Raw genomic sequence first — 22,948 nt, forward strand, 5'->3', positions numbered from 1 at the left:
CTCTGCGTGGGTGCAGGTGCAGCGTGTGCTAGGTTGCCCTGAGAGAGGCTTGGCCGGGGCCGGTGGCGTGGCGTGGCGTGGCGTGGGAGTACCGTGTGTGTGTGCGCGGGAGGCTGCTCTCTGAGGTCCCTTGCCTGTTTTTCTATTTTTAGTACTGTACGGGTGTTGCTGCACGCTACACGGCTCTCCTGTGCTTGCACCTTTAATAAAGACACGTTCCCTGCACGTCTCTCGAGTGTGTGTGGCCGTGGGGAAGGCCCTTGCGGTCACCCCCCTGCTCTGGGACCACACGCCTGAGCCCTGCTGACACCGGCACCGGCACCGGCGTGCTGGCCAGGGAAGGGAGGCGCTGGGAGACGGGGCTGGGAGCAGCTGGCGCACCTGTGGCCCGGGGTGCCTCCACCGCAGACTGTGCCCAGCGTCACCCAGGAGGGGCGGAGAGGCGGGGCGGCTGCCCTCCCCCGTCAGCTCCAGAGCCGTCTTCCTGACTCCTCGTGGGAGCAGAGGCCGCGCTGCTATTCTGCCTGAGGAAGCTGGCGTCTCCTGGAAAACGGGGTTTATTTCCAGGTCAGCCGGAGCCATCTGCAATCACACAGGGCCCGGCTCCTGGAGCAGCCAGGCTGCTGCGCCCAGGGCCTGTGCCTCCCAGCGGCCAAGGTCAGGCCGGGGGGTCGGGGCGTGCCGATCCCCTCATCCTGGGAGCTGTCTGTCCACACTTGGTCAAGTGCCCCCTGCTGCCCCAAGGACAGCACAGCAACGCAGGGAGAGCCCCTGCCCCCTGGAGCTTGCATCCCAGTGGGGAGAGGGGGCATCAGTGGGACCCCCAGGCCAGCTCAGGCCCAGGGTGTGTGAGAAAGTGATGCCACATGGGACCCACGGAGCCCACGGTGGGCATTCCAGGGGTGGGGGAAGGGAGAGTGTGCTGGGGGCTGCACAGAGGACCTCCGGGGGGGAGAGCTGGGGACACAGGAGGGTGGGCTTACCCTGGAGAGCACCAATCTGCACTTTCAGAAGCTCCCCCGGCCGCGGGGTCTGGGCGAAGGGACCCCATCTCCGAGGTGTCTCCCGGTCCTGAATATGGGGCCAGTGAGCTAGGACGCCTCCCAGCCCCTCGTGGTGTGTCTGGGCGGGGGTGAGGCTAAGGAACCCAGCCAGGCAGAGGGGTGGGTCCTGGGCAGGCTGGTGCTTACAGGGGAGACCCCCACAGCGGGCCTGAGCACCAGGGCCCTCAGGCCAAGCTGGTCGTAGCCCGGCCTTTTGAGCTCCCAGGCCAGGGAGATCCCAGGAGGTACTTGGGGGACCAGCATGGGATCCGCAGCTAAACCTGCCAAGTTTGGGGCTCCCGGACGGTAGCGTTTAGGGGGCCACCCCTGCCTCCTGGCTGTCACCGGGTCCTTTGCTTTCCCTGCACGCGCCCCGTACATCTGGAAAGGGACAAGCCCTGCCACCAAGGCAGGCTGGCCACTGAGTCCCCCGGGCCTGGCATCGTTGGCCCCGTGGCGTCATAGGACGGTCATAGCCGAGAGAGTGACGCTGCCTTGAGAGCCTCTGCGACATTCTCATTCCAAGCCTTCTGCACACCCCTGGCTCTGCGGCTGGCGCCCCCTGGTGGCCACAGGTGCCAGAGCCGTCCTCCAGGGACCAGTTCAGAGCCCCACCTGGGGCTGTAACCCTGCTCTGACTGGGTCCTGGGCAGGGGACAAGCGGCTGTGGGTGTCCAGTGGCTGTGCGCCACCAGCCCTGCCCCACTCCGTAGCGTGGCCTCATTCCCGCGCACCGCTCCTCGTGTCTGGTGCTCACTGGGGCTCTGGGCTGGGCTGGGCCAGGGGGTCCAGCGTCACTGGGCTGGGCTGTGGCCCCTGTGGCATGTCTGGCTGCTGGACAAGCCCAGTGAGCCCTCAGCCAGCCCGGCCTTGTCACTGAACCTCCCTTCAGCTGCGCCCCCAGCCACACCACCTGCAGTCGGGGCACATGTCCTGCATTGTGGCTTCGCCGCGACCCCAGTGCTCCCCGTGACTCTGCCCCTCTGTGGTGGTGTCTCCCTCCGTGGGCTCTCTTCCTGGGTCGGGGGGCTGCGTAACCAGCGCCTGATGCTTGCTGAGTCCACGAACAACGCTTTACCTGGTAGAGCCAACTTCACCTGTCCTCAGACCGCCAGCCCCGTGCCTGTGTGGCCAGCTCCTGGCTGCGTGCCAGGGGCGTCCTCCTAACGCTGACCCCCACGTGGGCCCCTTCCTGCACGTGTCCTGGAACACCTCGTGACACAGCCCAGCTCGATTGTCCACTGGCTCGGAACAGCCTTTCTGATCCGGCTCCAGGTGTCAGGTCTCGGATTCTGGGGGGGGTGACAGGTGCGTTTCCTTCCCCTGCCCCCTGCCTCATTCCGAGCCGGCACGGTCCCCAGGGGGCCGCTTCTTCCTCTGTCTCTTGGTGCTCACCGTGTGGCAGCTGTGCAGGGCCTGTGCTGAGCCCTGGGGGCGTGGGCAGTCTGGCTGGCGCTCCCGCGCCTCCCACTGCTCGCGCCTGTGTGCACAGGCCTGGCTTCTGCACGCTTGCTGGTGCCTCGGGGGTGGCTCTGTGGCCCAGGCCAGCCACCTGCCTGCCAGCCTCCATCTCCAGCTGTGTCACACAAATGTGCCAGCGGACGGTCTCCAGTCTGGCCCAGTGAGCTTCACACGGCTCTGCTCGACACACAGCTCCGTGACACGTGGCAAAGGGGCGGTGCAGAGCGACCGTGGGGATTTGAGGCAGGTGATGTCCAGGGCAGCAGGAGCACTGCCTCGTGTGAGGGGTGGGGCAGGGGAGGGGACGCACTCAGCAGCAGGAAGGGACAGGAGCTGCCAAGGGGAGGGCTTCCTTGCCTGGGGGGAGTCGGGCGCCAGGTGCAGGTGCAGGTCCAGCTCTGCCTGTTTGGGGCCCATCAGGGTCTCGGGGGAAGAGCCCTGGCTGGGTGTCCCAAATCCCATGGGGCCGGAACGTCTGGTGACTCGGGTGTGGTCAGTGTCGGCTCAGCCCCAGAGGGGAGATGAGACTTTAGCTCAGGATGGACCTGGCCAGCAGGGGCACCTGCCCCTGGAGGGCGTGCCCAGCTTGTGGGGGCCCTGGACTCTCCTGAGTCCCGCGCACTGGCTGGCATGGAACATTCTGCCTCCTTCTCAACCTGCCTGCTCTCCACCGGAGAGGGCGCCCGAGCTCCATGGAAAACGCTTTATAACAACCGGCCGTGGTTCCGTGTGCCCCGTAAAATACAGCGCAGCGGGAAACGCGTTTCACCCTCTTTGACGCTGTCCTCCTTAGCTACGTCCGTGGTGTCTCACGTGCCGGTAAGGGAAGCCTGAGACAGTGGGGCGGGGGCCAGGGCCAGGACGCTCCTCCGCTCCGGGCGTCCCCAGGGAGCTGCTGGGTGCGGCCACCAGCCTGTTCCCTCTGCGCTTCCCATGGGGGACATCACCCCGACGCAGGTGGCAGCTTGGCAGCCCCGGGCTGGACTCCTGACACAGACAATCCTCTTTGTTGGCCAACGCTGGTAACCGGTGCAGTCTGCTTCATGGTAGGCATTTGCAGCCCTGAGACACCCCCCCCCCCCCCCGAGCAGGTGCCTCACCCGTCCTGGCGTCTGTCCTCATCCGTGCCCGTCAGGTGATCACTAAGGGCTCCTTACCTAACGGTGCTGAACTGCACTAACCACAAGCGGGTGCCAGATCCTGGCTCCTAGCAGCGCAGGTGTGTGCCACGTGACGGCCCTGTTCCCGGGGGCGCAGTGCAGCGCGGTGGGGGCAGGGGCGGGGGCGAGCGTGAGCGGCAAACAGCCCACGCGTGGCGCTCTGCGCGCTGGGACGCTTGCGGGCGCGCGCGCTAGCTCGCCGGGGAGTGAGCACGTGGCCAGAGCTGCGGGGGGTGGGGGGGGCTCCGCGCGGACCCTGCGGCAGACGCCCACGTGGCTCCCTGCGGGGAGTGATGGTCTGTCACTGGCAGCCGCGGTGCTGGGAGCGCGCGGCTCAGTTTCTGGCTGATTGAACTAACGCGAGCAGGTGCATCGGCTGTCAAGGCAAACACCCCAGAGAGAGAGAGAGAGAGCGAGCGAGAGCGAGAGCCAGAGAGGAGAGCGCATCTCTCCAAGAAAAGGAAGAATAACCACGGCAGCGTTTCAGACCTCATTTTTTTTTTTTAAATATTTATTTATTTGAAAGAGTTACACAGAGACAGGTCTTCCCTCCACTTGTTCACTCCCCCAAATGGCCGCAGGAAGCCAGGAGCTTCTTCCGGGTCTCCCACGCGGGTGCAGGGGCCCGAGGACTTGGGCCATCTTCCTCTGCTTTCCCAGGCCACAGCAGAGAGCTGGATCGGAAGTGGAGCAGCCGGGACTTGAACCAGCGCCCATATGGGACGCCAGCGCTGCAGACTGAGGCTTTAACCTACTTCCTCACAGCACCGCCCTCTCTCATTTGTTTATTTTTAAACATCACTGCCCCCCAACCCCCGGACAGCAGAGTCTTTGTCTCCCTTTAGTGAGGCCACAAAAAGGACCACAGATGTCGGACAAATCCTGTGAGCAGACTGCCCGAGCCGTCCCGGCCTCTGTCCCCGCCCGTCCGTGCCTCCCGGGCCTCCCTTGGGAACGGTGGGATGACCACGTCCCGCCCCCTGCTCCACGTGAGGGCGAAGCCTCCAACCATAGCAGGGTTACTGATGACCACGAAACAATCACAGGTGGCATCTCGCAGCTCCGTCTCGGGGGTGCAGAGTGGACCTGCGAGGTGGGCAGGGGGCTCCCACCTCGGGACGCCCCACTGTCCTGGCTTCCCCCGACCCCGCTGGAAGCCCCGAGCGCTGAAGCACTTTGTCTGGAGTCTGCCGGCTTTCAGAGCTCCGGCAAGGGTAGAAGCCGCCCGCCCGGTTCTGGGGGAGGCATGGCGGGGAAGGCAGGACCCTCGCCCAGCTGCGGGCTCCATGTGGAAGGTGGGTGTGGCAGGCCTGCCCCTGGCCGCGGGAGGTTCTCTCCACGCTGCTCCCTGGCCGCTGTCCCTCACTGCACTCTGAACACCAGCCCTGAGCTTACACGTTTCGTGGACTCGCGTGGGCCCCACCTCCGGTTCCCGTACTTGGGTGATCCTCTCCCACTGAGGCTGGGCTGGGTGCTGTCCAACTTCCAGTCAGCGTAGCCTGCTTCAGATCAGGCCAGCAGCACACGCCGGCTCCTGCTGTGGGCTTTCTCTGGGGTCACGTGCCCTGGAGGAACTCTGGGGGCACGTCCGTCCTGACAAAGCCCACGCTGAGGGAGCCACGTCTGTCCACAGTCACGAGTTTGGATCCGACCTCAGCTGAGCCTTCGAGATGACAGTCGTGGGCGGTGCCGTCCGAGCTGTGCCCGGATGCCCGACCACAGCACTGGTGACACCCGTCGCTCAGCCATGAGGACCAGCACCGCGCTTGGGCTCCGGTCTGGCTGATGAGTGGGCGGCTCTGCATGGCGGCTGTTGTAGAAGGCATCTGGGGGCCCCCGTGAGCCTCGAGGTTTAGGTTAAAGAATCCCTGCCCCAGGGAGCCTTCCCAGCCTCTGTGCCCTCACGGCTTTTCCTGGCTGAGCGCTGTCGGGTTGTGGCCGGAGCCCTGCGGGCGCCCGCCGCCATCAGCACACGCATGCGTCTGGGAGAGCCCTGTGTTCTCACTGTGCGCGCTCTCGGACTGGTGACACACGTCACTTTCTCATGTGAAAAATCCCCCGAAAAGCCGGGTTTGTTGCTGAGGATGTAGGGCACAGAGGACCAGGGAAGCGATGGTGTTCAGCTAGAAGACGAGGGGTGACAATGTGTCGTCCTGGGTTTAGCCACTGTGGAGCGCTACAGGTGAGGCAGGTTTAACCCCGCAATCTTAGAGCCCAGCAGAACACGTAGCTGGGCTACACAGACGGGAACATTTTAATTTGTATGTTGTTTGCATGCATGTGTTCACGCGGGTGCAGAGTTACAATAGAAAAATATATTTTCATAGTTTATAGGGAAACGTTTTAAAGCCACTGTGGCTTTAAAGTTAATTTTATGGGTGGAACAATGTACAACACTGTATGCCCAGGCGGTTCTTAGCCTGTTCAGCGGCGCTTCAGGGACACGGCGGGTTCTCCCACGCCCTGGATGGCAGGTGCCTGGCCTCACAGCCCAGGGACTGTCCACGGGACTGCTGAGGGCTCGCTCGGGGGGCGGGGTGAAGTGCGGGGCTGCATTTAATAAAACGTACCCCGCTCTCCTCACAGCGGGTGCTAAGCCCCTCAAGCCGGCTCCCGTGCTGGGCGCCCAGTGAGCATGGAGAGAGGCTGTGAGGAGTGGTCCCGGTGGCCCGCGACCGGCCTCAAAGATCGGTGTTTATGCTGGTGAAGGAGTGGGGAATGGAGGTGACCACAGCCCGCGGCCCCGGCGCAGTGACCAGCAGGACCTGTCGGCGCTGGACGTGGGGCCGTGGCCATCCAGGCAAAGGCGCGAGGCTTCCTGGTGGGGGGGCATCTGTTGAGGAGGGTCCCGTGCGGCTGTCCTAGCCCTGTGGTCTCCACTCGGTGGCGGTAGGGGAGGCAGGGCTGGTGCAAGAGCACGACCTTGGACCCTCCCCCCGCCCCAGTCAGGGGACCTGAAGGCCATGCAGAAAGGGCGGTCCCCAGCAAGGCCAGGGCGCAGGGGCCGACACGCCAGGAGCGAGTGCTTCGGGCAGCAAGGGGTCATCAGCTGGGCGGGAAGCTGCTGGAGGTCCAGTGCAGAGGAGGCACTGATGGACACGGCCAGGAGCCAGGCAGTAGTCAGGACCCGGCCGGTCCCCCAAGGGTGACTGAGTGCAGTGGGGACCGGGGGACTTCTTTGAACACGTGAGACCCTGGGGGAGCAGCGGAAGCCCTCGGACCCGGGGCCACACGGCCCGGCCTCAGGGCCCTCTCGCACTCCCCAGAGCACCGAGCATCTTGGTAAAGATGCCGACCCACTGACCACTCAGCCCGTTACCCGGAGGACTCACAGGGGGCCCCGCCTCCCGCGCAGCGCACCTGCCGCACCTGCCGCCGGGCTAACCCCGCCGCCCGCCGCGCACCGGCGCTGCCCACGAGGTCTCGGGACCCCCAGCCTCTCCCAGACCGCAGGCGCGCGGTCACCCAGGCTTGGCGAAGGCAGACAGGCCCGAAGGCGACCACCGGGGCGGACGTCCGGGGCAGCTGCGGGTGACCGGCACCGCCAGCCCCGACGTGGGCAAGAGCCTGCCTCGCTGGGAACGGAGCCAGCTGTCCCTAGGCCACATGGCCCCGGGCCGTCCGCCTCAGAACCCCAGCTCGCGGCAGAGCAGGCGTAACAACAACTCGCTGCCATGACGCCCAGCGCGCCCGTTCCGCTCCCCTAGGGGACGGGACTTCCGGCGGAAGTTCCATTAGGGGCGGAGACACCGGCTGTGGACCAATCGTAAGCCCGCTTCTTGCCAGGCGCGCAGGCTTATTTTCCAATCAGCGAGGGCCATCGTCGCTCGGGCAACAGCGTCCCGGAGACGCCGTGTGGGCTGGGCCTCCCTCCGCGGCCCGGCGGCCTGGGGTTCCGCGCACCGCTGAGGGCCCGGAGAGGCGGACGCCGACGAGGGCCCCGGGGGAGGTGGCGCGGGCCGCGGCTCTCGGACCCCACGCGCGAGCGCAAGGGCCTGGGAGGGCTGTGCGGGCCCCACCGCTCTGAGACGGCCGGCGCTGCTGCCCACCGCAGGTGATGGGCTGTTCCCGCACACGTGTGGTGGGCTCCGGGGCTGAGGCGGCCGACAGCGGGGTCCCCGTTCTCTTGGGGCTCGCGCGGGGCGCCGGCGACGCTGAGGGCCGGCAGGGAGACGCGGGCGGCCATGCCTCAGGGCGCCCCGGGTCCCACGGCCACTCGCGTGCGCGCCGCGTCCGGCTCTCTGACAGACCGGACCGGCCGCCTGCGGGGGTCGCGGTGTTGGGAAGCCCCCGCTGTCGTCATGCGTGGCCCGGGAGCGGGCGGGACACGGATTCCACCTCCCTCGTCTCTGTCCGCAGCGGACGCTCGCTCGGCCCGGCCGGGGACTTAGGGAGTCAGGTGCGGCCGCTGGCGCCTCGCCGCAGGTGTGTCCTGGGGAGGCGGCCTTGGCGCCTTCCCTCTCCCCTCCTTGTTCACGGCTGCTTGGCCCGCCCGTGGCCGGAGCTCCTAGACTGCTCGCCCCGGCCTTTAGGTGTTGCTCTCGGCGAGTTGTGTGCCTCTCGCCCGCCGCTTTGCAGCCGGCCACTCCTGCAGGTGCAGAGGGCTCGCTGGCGTCCGTGCTGGGCTCCCACAGCTGCCCGCGCCCGCAGACAGAACCAGCCCCGGGCTGACCCGTAGCCAGGACTAATGGCGGCAGGCGGCGGCCGGCTGTTTTAGCAGAGTTCCGGCAGGTGTGCATGGACGGCCCAGCCACAGACGGGTCTCCTGGGTCCCCTGCCGGGTCGCGCCATCCGCCACGTGGGACCAGAGGCTGTAGGAGTTGAGGCTCGCACTCCCTCTCTGAGATCTGATCTAAAAACACCCCAAACACAGGTCTACACAAGTGGGTGGAGCCAAGTCGTGGACTGTCCAGGCCGCCCTGGCGTTTGAGGGTGGGGGTGGCGCCACTTCCGGTCCCTTCTCTGGGGCTCTCTGTGCGGTTTCACTGTTGCCGGTCCTACCCCTGGCTGGCACCGCGATGGCCGGTGACCCTTCCCACGCTGTGGCTGAGGCCATGGAGACCCGGATAGAGGGCAGGCTGCGGCTTCTCCAGGACTGCCTGACCGCGGCGGCCTGGAGAAGCCCCAGTGTGTGGCCCAAGGGAGACACGCAGGTCAGGGGTCAGGGTCACGTTGCACGGGCAGAGCGGATGGCCTCAGGAGGAGAGCCGTGGCGCAGGTCCTTGTCCGTCCGTGGGCTTCACACAGCGGGGCTGCCTGCTGGGCTGCGAGCAAACAGGAAACCCACGTGTGGGTGGGCGAGGAAGGCCTTCTCGGTCCTCTGGGGAAAGGGCTCTTCCGGCAGCTAACGGAGACCTGGGGGCTCCTCACAGAGGCGGGGCGGGGCCTGCGTGGCGGGTGTGGGCTCCGTGTCCCCTCATCTCGGGCGAGCACAGGGCAGGTGGGGATGCTGGGGCTGGTCTCAGCCGTTTCTGGCTGGCGGTTCTGGCCCGGGCACCTGCTGCGGGCCACGCCCTATCTGTTGGGGACACCCTGGCAGCCCTCCCTGTCAGTTCCTCCTGCCGGGCTCTCACACCCTGCAGCGCATCACTACCTGTTTTGGGCCTGAGGCCCTTTCTCGACACAGCGCAGACACCGTCGGCATCTGGGGTCACCCAGGGAAGGTCGCCTCACAGGTCCGCGCTTGGTCTCGGGGTTTGCAGAGGCCACTGAGACACCCAGGCCCCTTGGCCCTCGGCTAGCTGACATCGCAGTGTGGGGTTCTTGTCTTCGCGCGAGAAAGAGCAGTGGTCAGCAAAGAGGCAAGGTTCATGGGGTTAGGGCGTGCGTCAGAACAGGTGGAGAGCGAGCGTCCACTCAGCCTGGGGACAGCGAGGTGGCGTGATCGCGCGGAGAGCACACGTGGCAGGCCAGGCGGGCGGCTGAGCCGAGAGCCGAGAGCGTGGCCTTGGCTCAGACCGGGGTTTTCAAGGGTCCAGTTCTCCCCGCATTTATCTCTCTCCCCTCCTGTCCTCTGGGGCAAGGGGTTCGCTGAGTGTCGGTGTCAGACCGGGGAGGCCCCCCCCCCCCCCCAGTCCCCAGGGCGCCTGCCTTGGAGCAAGGCTGCCAAGCAGTGACTGTGCAGTGCCGTCTGGCCAGGGAGCCCACCTGGGGAGCCTGCGGGCGGCGTGGTACGCCGTGGGGCCGGCGGGGCCCACCCCGGGCTGAGGGAGGCCATGCAGGCAGTGCTGAGGTGTGTGGGGACGCGGAAGCGGAACCCGCGTGATGGACTGTGTGCGCGTCCCGGAATACGGCGAAGCGACGGCCAGGAGGAGGGGACCGCGCCCCTGCATCTGCCCTGGGCTGCCAGTCTCGCACGCTGCTTCCAGCCCCTGTTCCCGGCTCGTGGGATGAGGGCCCCCTCCCCTGGCCCCGGGTAGCAGTGCCAACACGTCTGCCTGCGCTGCCGTCTCCGGTTGGCTGCGCGGTTTCCACCCTGGTGGTGGTCTGTGCTCTGGGTGCCAAGGCAGATGGACGGCACTCTTGTTATGATTCTATACAGATAACATCTGTTAGGAACTGCGCGTCGCTACTCCCCTGGCAGAGAAGCACCGTGCCCGAGCGGTGGCCTCTCGCCGTGTGCTCTCTGTGCGGGGAGCCGTGCTCGGAGCGCCGCAGCCTGGCCCGTCTCCCTCACCGCACCTGCGGGCAGAGTCCTTCCAAGTGCCGGGAAGTCAGGCAGGGGCTCGGGTTCCAGAGTGGGGGGTGAAATGCGTGGGACCCCCGCATGGAGGAGAAGGAGGTGCCTGGCGCCTGTGGGCCCCGCGAGGCTGCGGGTTGAGTGCGGCCCCTGCCCCGGGGGGCTCGCCCAGCAGCCAGGGCTGGCGGGAGAGTGGACGTGGTGAATCCCCGGGTGGACTTGAGCTTGCTCAGCGTTGGGCCGGTTCCTGGCTGCCAGGTGGGCGGTGTTAGCACTTCCTGCTGTAGTCACCGCCCACCCCAGCTCGGGGCAGCGAGAGAGGCTTGTGGCTGTCACCGGTTGGTCCTCAGCCGGCCACACCCGAGTCGCTGGGCTCTGGACCAGGAGCAGAGTCAGGCAGTCACCGTTTTAAACGCTGATTTGTTCGATTTGAAAGTCAGAGATGGGAGACAGACCTTCCATCTGCTGGTTCACTCCCCAGATGGCCACGACGGCCAGCACTGGGCCAGACCAAAGACAAGAGCTTTGTCTGGGTCTCTCACGTGGGCGGCAGGGTCCCAACTACTTGGGCCACCTTCTGCTGCTTTCTGAGTGTGTTTGCAGGGAGCAGGAGTGGGAGTGGAGCAGCCGGGACTTGAACTCGCGCCCATGTGGGATGCCAGCTTCTCAGGTGGTGGCTTTACCTGCTGCGCCACAGCGCCGGCCCCTCGGGTGGTGATTTTGAACACCCCTGGGTGCCAGTAACGGCCTAAGGTGTGAGGACAGAAATGAACTGGGCCCTGGTCTGTATGGAATGTGGGGTCCAGCGGGACCAAGCCCCAAAGCCCCGCCGCCATCCACGCGTCTAGAGCCAGACACGAAGGAAGGGGAGAGGCCCCTGGGCGGAGTCCAGGAAGGCTCCAGGAGGCGTGCTGTTTGCACTGAGATCTGGGATGCAGCCGTAGCCGCTGGGCGCCCTGGGAACTTGTCGGCAATGCAGATTCCCAGGCCCCCACGCAGACTGGGACGGGAGCCTGTTCCTCGCTGGGCCGCAGCTGCAGGTCTGGGAGCCCCGGAGCCGAGGCGCCTCTGTGCGGTCAGAGGCCACTGGGCCACATTCTAGGAGCCGTAGGAGGCAGTCGCAGCCTTGTCAGCACTGGGTGTCAGGAAGTGGGGGCGGCGGCCGGTGCTTGCGAGCTGGGCTGGGTGTGGGAGGAGGGTGCTCAGCGCTCTCATGAACCGGCCGTCTGTCTGGTGCGGAAACCCCGTAGCAGCCTGCGGTCTCCAGGAGCTTGTGGGTCATCGACTGCTTTGCAGACTCCGTTTTTGTGGCGGGAGCAGCCAGACCGGAAGCGCCGCGTCGCCAGCGTGTGCTAACCCCGTCGCTCTCCTGTGTTTCAGAACTCTGGAATTCAGAAATATTTCATCACGAAGATGAAGCGGAATTGCATCAAGAGCAACGGCGCCACAGCCAACAGCACCAAATCATGCAGTACCAAAGCCAGGTGAGCCACGCCTCCGGGCCACGCGCCGGGCGGGGTGTGAGGTCTGGAGAGAGGGCGCCGAGTGCCGGTGTGCGTCCTACACAAGGCAGCAGGCGTACCTGGAACGCGGACTGCCGTGCACAGCTGTCCAGGCACTCCCCCACGCACGCCGTCAACAAGCCCTGCACATCCGGGTCAGCATGGACCTGGTGTGTCTGAGTTAGTGTGGACCCTGGTGTGTCTGAGTTAGCATGGACGTGGCACATCTGTGTTAGCATGGACCCTGCCGTGTCTGTGTTAGTGAGGACCTGGCATGTCTAACTTAGCGAGGACCTGGCACATCTGTGTTAGCGTGGACCCCGGTGTGTCTAAGTTAGCGTGGATGTGGCATGTCCAACTTAGGACCTGGCGTGTCCGTGTTAGCATGGACGTGGCGCGTCTGCGTTCACGTGTACTTGGTGTGTCCGTCTTAGCATGGACCTGGCGTGTCCATGTCAGCATGACCTGGTGTGCCCGAGTTAACGTGGACCTGGCACACCAGTGTTAGTGAGGACCCTGGCGCGTCCGTGTCAGCGAGGACCTGGCGCCTCTGTGTCAGCGTGGACCTGGCGCCTCTGTGTCAGCGAGGACCTGGCGCCTCTGTGTTAGTGAGGACCTTTTTTTTTGGTGTGGGAGAACACGCTGTGGGGGGGTCATGTCTGTCAGCGAGGATCTGGCGCGTCTGTGTCAGCGAGGGCTGGTTGGAGTCTGGCGCTCGCCCTGACCGCAGGTTTAGGGCCCTGCCGTGGGCTTGCAGCAGGTTTTCCCTCTCCCCGCGATAGATGGCAGCAGCAGCACAACTTTCAGGCCCTGCGCCCGAGGCCGGGTCTGTGCAGCCTTGCTGTCGCCCACTCCTCCGGTTTCTTTTTCTCTTTCCTTTTTTTTTTTTTTTTTAAAGACTTGAAAGGCAGTTACACACACACACACACACGGGGAACAAACAAGATTTTCCATCCAGTGGTTCACTCCCCAGATGGCCAGAATGGACAGGGCTGAGCCAGGCCAGAGCCAGGAGCTTCTTCCGGGTCTCCCATGTGTGTGCAGGGCCCAAGGACTGGGGCCATCTCCTGCTGCCTTCCCGGGCTCACTGTTAGGGGGCTGGATGGGAAGTGGAGCCGCTGGGACTTGAACTGACACCCAGCGACCTAACCCACCGTGCCCCAGCGCTGGCCCCAGTGGGGCGGCTGTGTGACGGCCATGGCTGCCCGACGGCGCGCGTGTGGGCGGCTTGCTTGTCCCGGCTGCTGTTCCCCAGGCAGTGCCGAGTTTCCAGAGGGCTCCTGAAGCCGCACTGTGTGTCCACAACGGAGAAAGCCGGTTCCACACCGGTGCTTTTTGGCGCTCAGTGTTGGTAGGATTTACCACAAAAACTCAGTTACCCAGTAGACGCTGGGCAGCGTTCGCCATGGGCCCTGCTGTGCTGGTGTGAGTGACCTAGTTAGGGGCGGGCACTGAGCAGGCCTGGGCCTGGGCGCTAGGTGAGGGAGCCATGCTGACCCGGTCACTAGCTCCCTGCAGAGGGATCTCCGCCTTGCATGGGGGAAAGGGGTGGGAGAACACGTTGGGGGGGTCATGTGCTCTGTGTGTGTGTGTGTGTGTGTGGTGTGAGGGCCGAGTGTTGGTTAAGTGTGTGGTGTGTGGTGAGTGTGTGGCATGGTGAGTGTGTGTGATGTGGGGTGTGAGTGCTGAGTGTTGTTTAGCATGTAGTTTGTGGTGTGTGGTGATGTGTGGTGAGTGCCGAGTGTTGGTTACGTGTAGGGTGTGGTGAGTGTGGTGTGTGTGGTGAATGTGTGGTGTGTGTGGTGTGAGTGCTGAGTGTTGGTTAGCGTGTAGGGTGTGGTGAGTGTGTGGTGTGTGTGGTGTGAGGACCGAGTGTTGGTTAGCGTGTAGGGTGTGGTGAATGTGTGGTGTGTGTGGTGTGAGTGCCGAGTGTTGGTTAGCGCGTGTAGGGTGTGGTGAGTGTGTGGTGTGTGTGGTGTGAGTACCGAGTGTTGGTTAGTGTGATGTGTGTGGTGAGTGTGTGGTGTGTGTGATAAGTGTGTGGCATGTGTGGTGAGTGTGTGTGGTGAGTGTGTGTGATGTGGGGTATGAGTGCTGAGTGTTGTTTAGCATGTAGTATGGTATGTGATGACGTGTGGTGTGTGTGGTGAGTGCTAAGTGTGTGGTGTGAGGGCCAAGTGTTGGTTAGTGTGTAGGGTGTGGTGAGTGTGTGGTGTGAGTGCCGAGTGTTGGTTACGTGTAGGGTATGGTGAGTGTGTGGTGTGGTGTGAGGACCGAGTGTTGGTTAGCGTGTAGGGTGTGGTGAGTGTGTGGTGTGCTGAGTGTTGGTTAGCGTGTAGGGTGTGGTGAGTGTGTGGTGAGTGTGTGTGGTGAGTGTGTGTGATGTGGGGTATGAGTGCTGAGTGTTGGTTTAGCATGTAGTATGGTATGTGATGACGTGTGGTGTGTGTGGTGAGTGCTGAGTGTTGGTTAAGTGTGTGGTGTGAGGGCCAAGTGTTGGTTAGCGTGTAGGGTGTGGTGAGTGTGTGGTGTGTGTGGTGTGAGTGCCGAGTGTTGGTTACGTGTAGGGTGTGGTGTGTGGTGTGAGGACCGAGTGTTGGTTAGCGTGTAGGGTGTGGTGTGTGGTGTGAGGACCGAGTGTTGGTTACGTGTAGGGTGTGGTGTGTGGTGTGAGGACCGAGTGTTGGTTAGCGTGTAGGGTGTGGTGTGTGGTGTGAGGACCGAGTGTTGGTTACGTGTAGGGTATGGTGAGTGTGTGGTGTGGTGTGAGTGCTGAGTGTTGGTTAGCGTGTGTAGGGTGTGGTGAGTGTGGTGTGTGTAGTGTGAGTGCCGAGTGTTGGTTACGTGTAGGGTGTGGTGAGTGTGTGGTGAGTGTGGTGTGAGGACCGAGTGTTGGTTAGCGTGTGTAGGGTGTGGTGAGTGTGTGGTGTGTGTGGTGTGAGTGCTGAGTGTTGGTTAGCGTGTAGGGTGTGGTGAGTGTGTGGTGAGTGTGGTGTGAGGACCGAGTGTTGGTTAGTGTGATGTGTGTGGTGAGTGTGTGGTGAGTGTGGTGTGAGTGCTGAGTGTTGGTTAGCGTGTAGGGTGTGGTGAGTGTGTGGTGAGTGTGGTGTGAGGACCGAGTGTTGGTTACGTGTAGGGTATGGTGAGTGTGTGGTGTGTGTGGTGTGAGTGCTGAGTGTTGGTTAGCGCGTGTAGGGTGTGGTGAGTGTGGTGTGTGTGGTGAGTGTGGTGTGTGTGGTGTGAGTGCCGAGTGTTGGTTAGTGTGTAGGGTGTGGTGAGTGTGTGGTGTGAGTGCTGAGTGTTGGTTAGCGCGTGTAGGGTGTGGTGTGTGGTGTGAGGACCGAGTGTTGGTTACGTGTAGGGTATGGTGAGTGTGTGGTGTGAGTGCTGAGTGTTGGTTAGCGCGTGTAGGGTGTGGTGAGTGTGGTGTGTGTGGTGAGTGTTGGTTACGTGTAGGGTGGGTGCTGTGGGTGCCGTCAGGTGGGCACCGTCAGGACCCCGGTGCTGCAGGGCTCGCCCCTCGTCCAGTCCGCGGGAGCGTCTGGTGCTGGGTCGTCTGGGGCCGGCGCACAGTGGTGTGGAGACGCGGTTTGTTCCAAGGCTGCTGGTCTCCCGGGGGAGTACGGCGCGGGGTGCACCGGCCTGTAGGCACGGTGCGGTGCGGGGGGCTTCAGGTGGGGAGGGCGGCCCCTCCAGAGTGGGGGCAGGGGGGCGGACGTGGGGTGTGGCCCTGGAGGTGTGTGTTGTACATGACGTGCCAGGGTCCGCGTCTCCCTCCACTGTGGCAGCGCTGTTTCCACACCTGCTGGGCCTTGATGGCCCTGTGCTCCGGGTGGACCCCCTCCTCGCCTGGTCCTGAACACATCCACGGGTTGCAGTTGGCGCATGTCACGGCGAGAGCCGGCTCCCTGACGGCATGTTAACTGGGAGAGCCTTGTTTGACGTCTGGTTCGCGGGGTATCAGGGAGTGCGTGCAGGTGGGTGCCGGGAGAGGTGTGTGCTCAGGTGAGGGTGGGGAGGGGAGGTCCCGGGGAGGAGGCCGTAGCCCAGACCCGTGGGGCAGGCCGAGGAGGAGGCAGGCCCCTTTATAACCGTGCGTTATTCTGCTAGATTGAGTTCAGATGGCGGCCTAAATTGTTTTTACGAAACCCTATCATTGGGATACATTTGTAAACCAACTTGCATTCTTGTGACTCCTGTGTTGGGAGCTGCAGACCAGGGGTTGCCGGGAGCTGCAGACCAGGGGTTGCCGGGAGCTGAGACAGAGAAGGGGGTCGGGAGGCTGGCCTGGCTTCAGGCGGGGCGGCGTGAACCCCGGGTCCTCCAGTTTGATAGAAACTCACGCAGATGCCCCGCGCCGAGTGTCTGTAGTTCTCTGAGTAGGTGGCAGGGCGTCAGGCTCTCTGCTCTCGGGGGTCAGCGGCCAGGTTTCCTTATCACCCGTTAGCTGTTTGCCACCTTCATTCTTACCTGTTCACATAAGAACACGCAGCAGGCCACTCACATGCACATGCACACGTGTGTACAGATGCACACATGTGTACACACACGTGCAGACACGTACATGTGTACAGACTGCACACACATGCAGACATGCACACGTGTACAGATGCACACACATGCAGACACATACATGTACAGATGTGCACACAGTGCATACATGCACAAACAAAACGTACATATGCAGACACGCACAAACACACGTACAGATGTGTAGCCGTTGAATTCTCTACAATGTAGCAGTGGGTTCGTTTCTGAGAAGAGCAGCGTGGTGGGGGCAAGAGGCGCGGAGTCAATACACAGACCCCGGGAGTCCGGTGAGAGCAGGCTTGAGGCGAGCAGCCTGCAGACTCGTTTATTACAGTTGATACAACACTTATATAGCCAAGACCAGCCAATCTGGTCAAGGGGCGGTCTATACCCCAACCAATCACAGCCTGTTGCCAGGCAGTTTCCACAGCCATCCAATCACAGCCTGTCGCCAGGCAGTTTCAAAGCCATTCCTGACTAACTGACGCTCACTTGCCAGTGGCCACCTTGGCATGGCCTTCTCATTCCACTACATTTCCCCCTTTTCGTTTATTTTTGAGCAACGGGAGGCATGATTCTTGGCCATACCATTGTTGACCCCGTTTCCATGTGGTCTCCGTACGCAGCTGTGCCTGTCTTAGGTTGTCCCCCAGGGGATCTTACCCGTCGTTGACTAACCAGCGCTCAAATCGAGAGACCACAGGATTGCTTGCTCAGATAGGGGTAGGAATGAGGAATAATGGTTATCAGGAATGGCATGACCGCACACAGGCTGTGGGCTATTGGAGTGGCTGACCAGAGCTAGTGGGGTACACAATGGTAACAGATGTGGCTTTGGGCAGTTTCTTAGGGTAGGATGATAGGGCAGGTGCGTCTGCTAACAAGGCGGAGTCTCGGTCTTGTTCAGCTGGTTCTGGTTGGCTGTCAGTTGCAGGCTTGATGTTTCTGGCTGGTACCCAAATGGGCTGTTCCGCATTCTCTGGAAAGACACAAGCATATCCTCGACCTTTGGTTAGCAGGGGGTGTGGTCCTTTCCATTCTCCTGTCAGGGGGTCTTTCCACCTAACCATAGGGGCTGGGGTCTGGGATGGAAAGGATCCCCAGTGTTTATAAGCTGGGCTGATCCCTTGGGAATCAAAAGTAAGAAAATTGATAGTGAAAAGGACCTCAGTCAAAGCAAGCTGTGGGTCTGAGGGTATATGATTATTTTTTTGCCTTTGTAAGAGATCTTTAATCGTCCTATGAGTTCTTTCAATAATTGCCTGTCCCTGTGGGTTGTATGGGATACCTGTAGCAGAATGTATGTTCCAAGATTTCAGGAAGGAAGTAAATTCCTGTGATGTATACGCTGGCCCGTTATCAGTCTTTATGGTCCAGGGGACACCAAGGACCAGCATGGCTGATTTAACTGCCTTTATCACATTACTAGCCTTTTCTCCGGATTGGGCTGTTGCAAATACAGCCTTTGAATAAGTATCTACCACCACATGAACAAACTTAAGCTTACCAAAGGAATTAATGTGGGTGATGTCCACTTGCCATAGTTTATTAGGAGCAAGGCCTCGTGGGTTCACTCCTGCTTGTTGCAGTGGGCCTAATGGGGCGAGGGGTGCACAATTCTTGTAAGAGTGCACTAGGTGTTTGCATTGGCTCATTGTTAGCTCTGGGAAAAGCAATTTTATGTTGCTTGCTGACATATGAAATTTTTGGTGTAAAATACGGGCTTGTTCTAAGTGTCCAATGGAAGCCGTGTTGCAGGAGATAAGACGATCAACCTTTCTGTTGCCTTGGAAAATAAAGCCAGGTAACCCAGTATGTGATCTTACGTGTGAGATATACCATGGGTATTTTCTGTTCTCAGTTAGCTCTTTAAGTGTTGCGAACATCTGGTCAATTGGTTTACTGGTCGGGTTAAAGATTGCAAAAGGGATCGTCTTTGCTACCTGTACTGAGTATTTGCTGTCCGAAAATATATTTACTGGTCCATCTTGGCTAAGGAGTAGAACCTTGACTATTGCTCTTATTTCTCCCAACTGTACTGATCCCCCGCGGGGTTCTACACGGATCTTACCTTTTTCTGTTAAAGATTTGATCACTGTTCCAAACGGTGACGTGTTGGCATCCGTAAACGCACATGGTGCCATGGGTATAGGTTGATTAGCAGGGAAAGCATGTTTTGGATAGTCTATCTCTAAGGTTTTTAGTGTCTGGAGTAGCCTGTCTGCTGGCAGGTGATTGTCAATCTGTCCTGGAAAATTTATCATTAAAGTTTGAAAGAGCGTGCTGTGCTGCATCAATGTTGACAGTTCCAATTGTGATAGTGGTAGGACTACTATGTCTGGCTCTGCGTTAAATATCTTATTGGTATAATATCTTAATTTAAGTCCCATCATAAGGATGGCATCTACTTTGTTTACTATTTTACGACAATCGCTCCAGGCTATGTGCACCCAAAAAAGTGGTCCATGTCGTTGCCAAATAACTCCTAAGGGGGCCTTGAAGGTAGATATGGTTATGGCAAATAGAGGCACCTGAGGGTCATATCTACAGGTTTTTAAATTTGACAATTGGGTGTTAATCTTTTCTATGGTGGATTTGGCTGCTGGCGTCAATGTGATTTTTGAGGAAGGGCTGTTTCCCTTAGTCAGTAAATCGTATAGCGGTCTAAGTTCTGCAGGTGTTAGGGGAAGGAAGGGCTTCAGCCAATTGATTTGGCCACATAGTTGCTGAAGTTCATTAAGTGAGTATTTATGCTTGACTTTCAGGTTTGGGCCCAGTGGAGATATATGGGAGGAGATTTGATAACCCAAGAATTGAAAGGGAGGAAAATGTTGTACTTTTTCTGTGGCAACAGACAAACCCAGGAATTGTAAATTTCTTACTGTCTCACTTAGACAGGCATTCAGAATTGCTGCATTCTTGTGAGCAAGTAAGATATCATCCATATAATGTATGACCAAGCACTGATCTTTAAGTGTGCTGGTCGCATGAGAAACGTATCTTTGGCAAATGGCAGGGCTATTTTTCATGCCTTGTGGGAGTACTGTCCACTGAAATCTTTTTGCAGGGAGCTGGAAATTGGGCTCCCATACTGTAAAGGCAAAGTAAGCCTTATCCTGCTCTGCAATGGGGATGGAAAAGAAGCAATCTTTGATATCAATGGTAACTATGTGGTATCCATTAGGAATGGCCCCTGGATGGGGAATGCCGGCCTGGAATGTTCCCATCTTTTTTATATTTTTGTTAATAGCTCTCAAATCCTGTAGAAGCCTATATTTTCCCTGTTTCTTTGGTATCACAAAAATGGGCGTGTTATGAGGGCTAGTGGAGGGTTCTATGTGTCCCTTTTCCAATTGTTCCTGTACCAATTCTTTAAGGATGCTAAGTTTGGGTTGTAATATTGGCCACTGCTCTACCCAGATGTTTCCTGTTTTTTCCCATTCAATGGGGATTGGGCTTGGCTTTTGTATGAGGTGAGCAGTGGCCCCTAGAATTGGGGGTGAATCTTACTTGTAGGTTCTCCATTAAAGCTGCTGGCTTGTGGAGATTTGTGATCCGTAGTAAGGACCGCTTGCATTTGTGAGAGCACATCTCTCCCCCATAAGGTCATGGAAACCTCAGCAATTAGTGGAAAGATGGTTCCTGTATCTCCATTGTCATCTCGCCAAGTTACGGGCGTGATGACTTGATCAGCCAATTTTAATCCTCCAACACCTTGGAGGTCAGGTCCGGGTGCTGTCTTCCAATGTTGTATTTTTCTTGCATCCCTAGCTTTTAAAACAGTAACATCTGCTCCTGTATCAATTAAACCTACAAAGGCAATGTCATCTAAATATAGGGTCAATTTTGGTCTCAGATTGAAGATGGGCATCGACCAGTTAATGGCAGTGGGACTCCCTTGTAGGGAACCAGACCGGAGGAACCGTGCCCCTAAGATGGCGCCGACTCCCTGCTTCCGGGTTCTTCCTCATCTCAGGGAGTTCCCGCTCTTGCTCGCTCCTTCCCGCCTTAGATTTCCCGCTCTAGCTCGCTCCTTCCCGCCTTGCCACGAGATTGTCCTATCCCCGCGCTTCTAGCCTATCACCTGATTTGTGACGTGTATTGTGCATATAAACCCTTGCTACGCGGGTGTAAGGGAAGTTCCTGCCCAGAAGAGATCGAAGCTGGATCTCCTGCTTGCCGAGCAATAAAGGAACCCCGTGCAAAGTGTTCGGTCTCTGTCTCTTGCTGGACGAGGACGGCGCCGAGCAGCTGGTGGCCCGTACGGGGAGCTTCCTCTACGTTGCCCGGTAAGTAGAAGGTAAGCGAGGTCAGTCTTACCGTCTGGGCCCCGCGAGTGAGGTATATCTCGTGGTTGGAGGGTGGACGCACCCTAAGATAGCGGACGTGTTTCCCCGCTTTAAACTGAAAGAATAGCGGACGTGTTTCCCCGCTTTAAACTGAAAGAATAGCAGACTTGTTCCCCCGCTTTAAACTGAAAATAAGATAGCGGACGTGTCTTCCCGCTTTAAACTGAAAATGGGAAATTCATCTAGCCATTCAATGTTGCTTAATCCGTTAAAAGCATTATTGCGTAGCAAAGGGATTAAGGTTTCTAAGACCACACTTGTCAGGTTCCTTGGAAGTGTTGATTTCTTTGCGCCGTGGCTCACCCACGAGGGCCAAATAACTCTTGAGTCTTGGGAGAAATTAGGAAAGGATCTCCGGCGCACAGTTAACGATCCCCAGGAACCCGATATCGACCCCGTTGTTCTCCCCTTATGGGAACTACTGCGGGCGTGCCTCCAAGAGGAGAGGTCGGTGGGAGCGGACCGCCCGACTCTTACGGCGGTTCGCGAGGCTCTCGAGGAAGTTCGTTCTCAGAGCTCGGACGGCGCCCGGGACCTCATACAATTTAAGGACACGGGATGCCAGACTTCCTCACTGGCCTCAGGCTCCGAATGTGGCTCCGCCTCCTCTGAGTCTGAGGGGGAAGGGGACGGCGATCCTAAATCCCCGCCTCCTACGTATGCGCAGCTGCGGCAAAAGTTAAAAGATGCCTGTTTACGCCCTCTAGTGCCTACGGCTCCTCCTATCGATGTCGTGCCCGCCCATCAGATTAAAGACGCAGCGCCTCCTACTGGCGGTCATGTAGGCGTGCCTCAGCCCCATCTAACACCCGTGCCGCCATGGCCATTAAACGTCCCAAATGTGCCACCTTTTTCAGGCAGACAGTTTCATCAACAAGCCTGGAAACAGTTGCAAACTGGCGCTCCCGCTGCCCCCGCTCAGGCTTACCCTGTTTTGGCTTTGGGCACGCGAGAGGCCCGGCACGAACCATTGGACATGACAGTATTAAAACAACTTAAGGCTGCGGTCCATGACTATGGACCCACAGCCCCATTCACATTGTCACTCCTTGAATCAGTCGGCCAGTCCATTTTAACACCTAGCGACTGGACCCAATTGGCTCGGGCCTGTTTAAGTCCAGGCGGCTTTCTTTTGTGGCAATCTATGAATACAGAGTGCTGTCATGACCAGGCAGATGAAAATGCTGAGGACGGCCACCCTACGTGGAATGCTGATATGCTTTTAGGGCGTGGACCTTATCAGGCTGACCAGACCCAATTCCCTAGACAAGTATACAGGCAAATTTCCAACTGTGCCCAACGTGCGTGGAGGCAGGCGTCCAATCCAAGTGACTCAGCTAGCCACCTCACCAAGATCGTTCAGGGCACGGCCGAACCCTTCGCTGATTTTGTCGCTCGCATACTTGAGGCTGCGTCGCGTATTTTCCCTTCCGAGGTTGACGTTCAGCCACTGGTCAAACAAATTATTTTTGAGCAGGCTAATAAAGAGTGCAAAAACATTCTTCGACAATATAGACATAAATCTCTGGACTCCTGGTTAAAATACTGCAGAGATACCGGTGGGCCACTTACTAATGCGGGCCTAGCTGCGATGCTGGCAAAAGTCAAAGAAAACAGTCCAAAATCTAAATCGACCCGACCCCCCATATCTTCAGGACTTTGCTTCCAATGTCATCAACCGGGTCACAGAAAACGCGATTGCCCCAATCTCAGCCATGGGTATTCCACGGCACAGCCTTCAGGCATAGAGCCTTGTCGCCGTTGCCGCAAGGGCCCTCATAGGGCAGAGGTATGCCGTTCTGCTTTCGATATCGATGGCAACCCACTTACAGGTAGCGCCCAGGGGCCAAAAAACGGCCAGAGGGGGCTCCCCAACCCAGCGAGGAGCCCCCAAAATCAAATCTACTCTCAGGTTCCACCTCCCGTGTCTGCGCTACACCCAGTGCACCCTCAGCCCGTGCCACTCACGGGTCCGCAGGCCTGGACCTCCGCGCCACCTCCCCTCTCCTCTTAACTCCGGAGATGGGGGTACAATTAGTGGAGAGCGACTGCTCCGGTCCTCTGCCCCCGGATTCGGTTGGATTAGTGTTGGGTCGGTCCTCCGCCGCCCTCCGAGGGCTAGCTGTGATCCCCGGGGTAGTTGACTCTGATTTCACTGGTAAAGTAAAGATCATGGTTCAGGCCCCTCAGGGACCTTTAGTAATCAATCCTGGAGACCGTATCG

General features: G+C 59.8%; 1 protein-coding gene across 1 annotated transcript in view; it reads left to right on the plus strand.

The window, feature by feature from the left end:
* The first annotated feature begins 7,629 nt into the window (after nt 1–7,629).
* EFCAB6 (EF-hand calcium binding domain 6) overlaps nt 7,630–22,948 on the plus strand; it is a 248,212-nt gene continuing 232,893 nt past the window's right edge. Inside the window, exons 1-2 of the mRNA XM_062201869.1 lie at nt 7,630–7,718; nt 11,724–11,827. Coding sequence (XP_062057853.1) covers nt 11,757–11,827 — 71 coding nt within the window. The 5' untranslated portion in view covers nt 7,630–7,718; nt 11,724–11,756. The remainder of the gene's footprint in view (nt 7,719–11,723; nt 11,828–22,948) is intronic.

Source organism: Lepus europaeus, chromosome 10 (genome assembly GCF_033115175.1).
Source record: "Lepus europaeus isolate LE1 chromosome 10, mLepTim1.pri, whole genome shotgun sequence".
Classification (NCBI taxonomy): Eukaryota; Metazoa; Chordata; class Mammalia; order Lagomorpha; family Leporidae; genus Lepus; species Lepus europaeus.